This window comes from Parus major, chromosome 21, assembly GCF_001522545.3.
Source record: "Parus major isolate Abel chromosome 21, Parus_major1.1, whole genome shotgun sequence".
Lineage (NCBI taxonomy): Eukaryota > Metazoa > Chordata > Aves > Passeriformes > Paridae > Parus > Parus major.
In genome coordinates, this window is record NC_031789.1 from 5,937,122 (window position 1) to 5,939,419 (window position 2,298).

Genomic DNA, 2,298 nt, shown 5'->3' on the forward strand with positions numbered 1-2,298 from the left:
GGGATCAGAGCCCAGGAGGTGTTTAGGAATTCCAGGATCAGAGCCCAGGAGATGTTTAGGAATTCTGGGATCAGAGGGCAGGAGATGTTTGGGAATTCTGGGATCAGAGGGCAGGAGATGTTTGGGAATTCCAGGATCAGAGGGCAGGAGATGTTTGGGAATTCCAGGATCAGAGGGCAGGAGATGTTTGGGAATTCCAGGTGGGAGCAGAGCCCAAGGGCAGGAGGTGTTTAGGAATTCTGGGATCAGAGCCCAGGAGGTGTTTGGGAATTCCAGGCAGGATCAGGACAACCCTGGATGTGAATCCCAGGGGCAGGGAATGGTTTGGGATTGGAAGGGTTAAACCTATCCCATTCCAAGCCCATTCCCATCCCACACAATCCTTGGATTCTCCTGGAATTCCCTCCCTCGGTGAAACCTGGCTGGGCCCGGCCCGGCCTCAGAGTGAGCTCCTCACCAGGGCTTGGGAATTCCAGCTGGGAACAGCCCTTGGAGAGGATTCCAGGACTCCCAGAGCACAGCTCCCCCTGCCCAGGCGTTCCCTGGGATCCAAAACCTCGGGATGCAGGATCCAGGGATGTGCAGTGGGAACCTGGAGGGGCTGGGGGAGCTCAGCTGTGGATCCAGGACATCCCTGGCACCTTTCCTACAGAATTAAGGGAATTCCAGGTATTTCCATGCTCAGGGAGCTCCCAGAGAGGATCCAGGACATCCCTGTGACTTTTCCAGCAAGATCAAGAGAACTCCAGGCATTGCCAGAGCTCCCAACTGTGGATCCAGGGCATCCCTGACTTTTCCAGCAACATCAGGAGAATTCCAAGCACTGCCACCCTCAGGAGAGGATCCAGGGTGTCCCTGGCACATTTCCAGCAGGATCAGGAGAATTCCCAGCATTTCCATGCTCAGCTGTGGATCCACAATGTCCCTGGCACGTCTCCAGCAGCATGAAGGGAATTCCAGGCATTCCCATGCTCAGGGAGCTCCCAGAGAGGATCCAGGACATCCCTGTGACTTTTCCAGGAGCATCAGGAGAATTCCAAGCATTGCCAGAGCTCCCAGCTGTGGATCCAGGGCATCCCTGGCACCCTTCCAGCAGGATCAGGAGAATTCCAGGCATTTCCATGCTCAGCTGTGGATCCAGGATGTCCCTGGCACCTTCCCCAGCCTCAGGAGAATTCCAGGTCTCAGTTCCTCACTCCGGTCCCAGCTCCCGGCTGCTCTGGAACCCCTCCAGCTCCAGCTCCGGGTGCCGTGGGAGCCCCATTCCCGCTCCTCGGGCTCCCTGCTGCCCTTCCCGGGGCTCCTCCTGCCGCTCCCCGGAGCTCTCCGGGGCCGGGGGCCGCTCCAAGGCCCGGAGCCGGCGGAAGCAGCAGAGCAGGGCCAGGACCAGAGCATCGGCGAGCAGCTCCAGCACCTCGAGCACCGACAGCACCGAGGAGCCGAACCACAGGCTCCACTGGCTCCCCATGCTGGACAGCAGCAGGTTCTCCTGGAAAAAATTCCATGCTTTTATCAGCAGAGCTCTGGGAAAGGGAATTCTGCTCTCATCAACCCTGTGGGGTTGGGGAAAAGGTGAAATTCCCAAGGGTTTTTCTGGAAAAATCCCTCTCTGCAGCCAGCCTAATATATTAATAATTAATAGTATCATGTTAATAAACACAGATTTATATATATATCAAAATAAAAATGAACATATGAAAATAATTAATAATTAAAAATGAAAATTCAGAATTAATATTATCATATGAAGATATATATTTACACATCATAGAAAATAAACATAAAAAATAAATAATTAATATTTTAATTAATACTATTGTATTCATAAATATATTTTTATATATCACCAAATAAAACTGAAATTATAATAATAATATTATCATAGAAATATAGATGCTTATATGTCATATAAACATGAAAAAATAAAATCTAATAAGTAATTTTAAATTAATAGTGTCGTACTCATAAATATATATTTTATACCACATACATTAAGAATAAAAATACAATATATTAATTAATAACAAATATTATCATATTGATAAATATATATCTCTAGATATATAAAAATAAGGGGAAATTATTAATTTCCAGGCATTAATCCCTCCTAAAATTCAGGAATTCTGTTGGAAGTTGATGGGAAAGGTTGGGACGTACCGAGAGCAGCGGGGCCTCATGCAGGGCCTGGGAGCGCAGCTGCCGGTAGAAGATGGAGACCTTGGCGAGCTCCTTCCTGTGGAACAGAGGGAATTCCTGCTGGAATGGGCATTCCTGGCTGGAACGGGGCATTCCTGGTGG

At 48.9% G+C, this 2,298-nt stretch overlaps 1 protein-coding gene across 1 annotated transcript in view; it reads right to left on the reverse strand.

Moving 5' to 3' along the window:
- Window positions 1-6: 6 nt before the first annotated feature.
- SCNN1D (sodium channel epithelial 1 subunit delta) overlaps window positions 7-2,298 on the reverse strand; it is a 30,844-nt gene continuing 28,552 nt past the window's right edge. Inside the window, 2 exon segments of the mRNA XM_015648545.2 lie at window positions 7-1,489; window positions 2,158-2,233. Of these exon segments, the coding sequence (XP_015504031.1) occupies window positions 1,193-1,489; window positions 2,158-2,233 (373 nt within the window). The 3' untranslated portion in view covers window positions 7-1,192.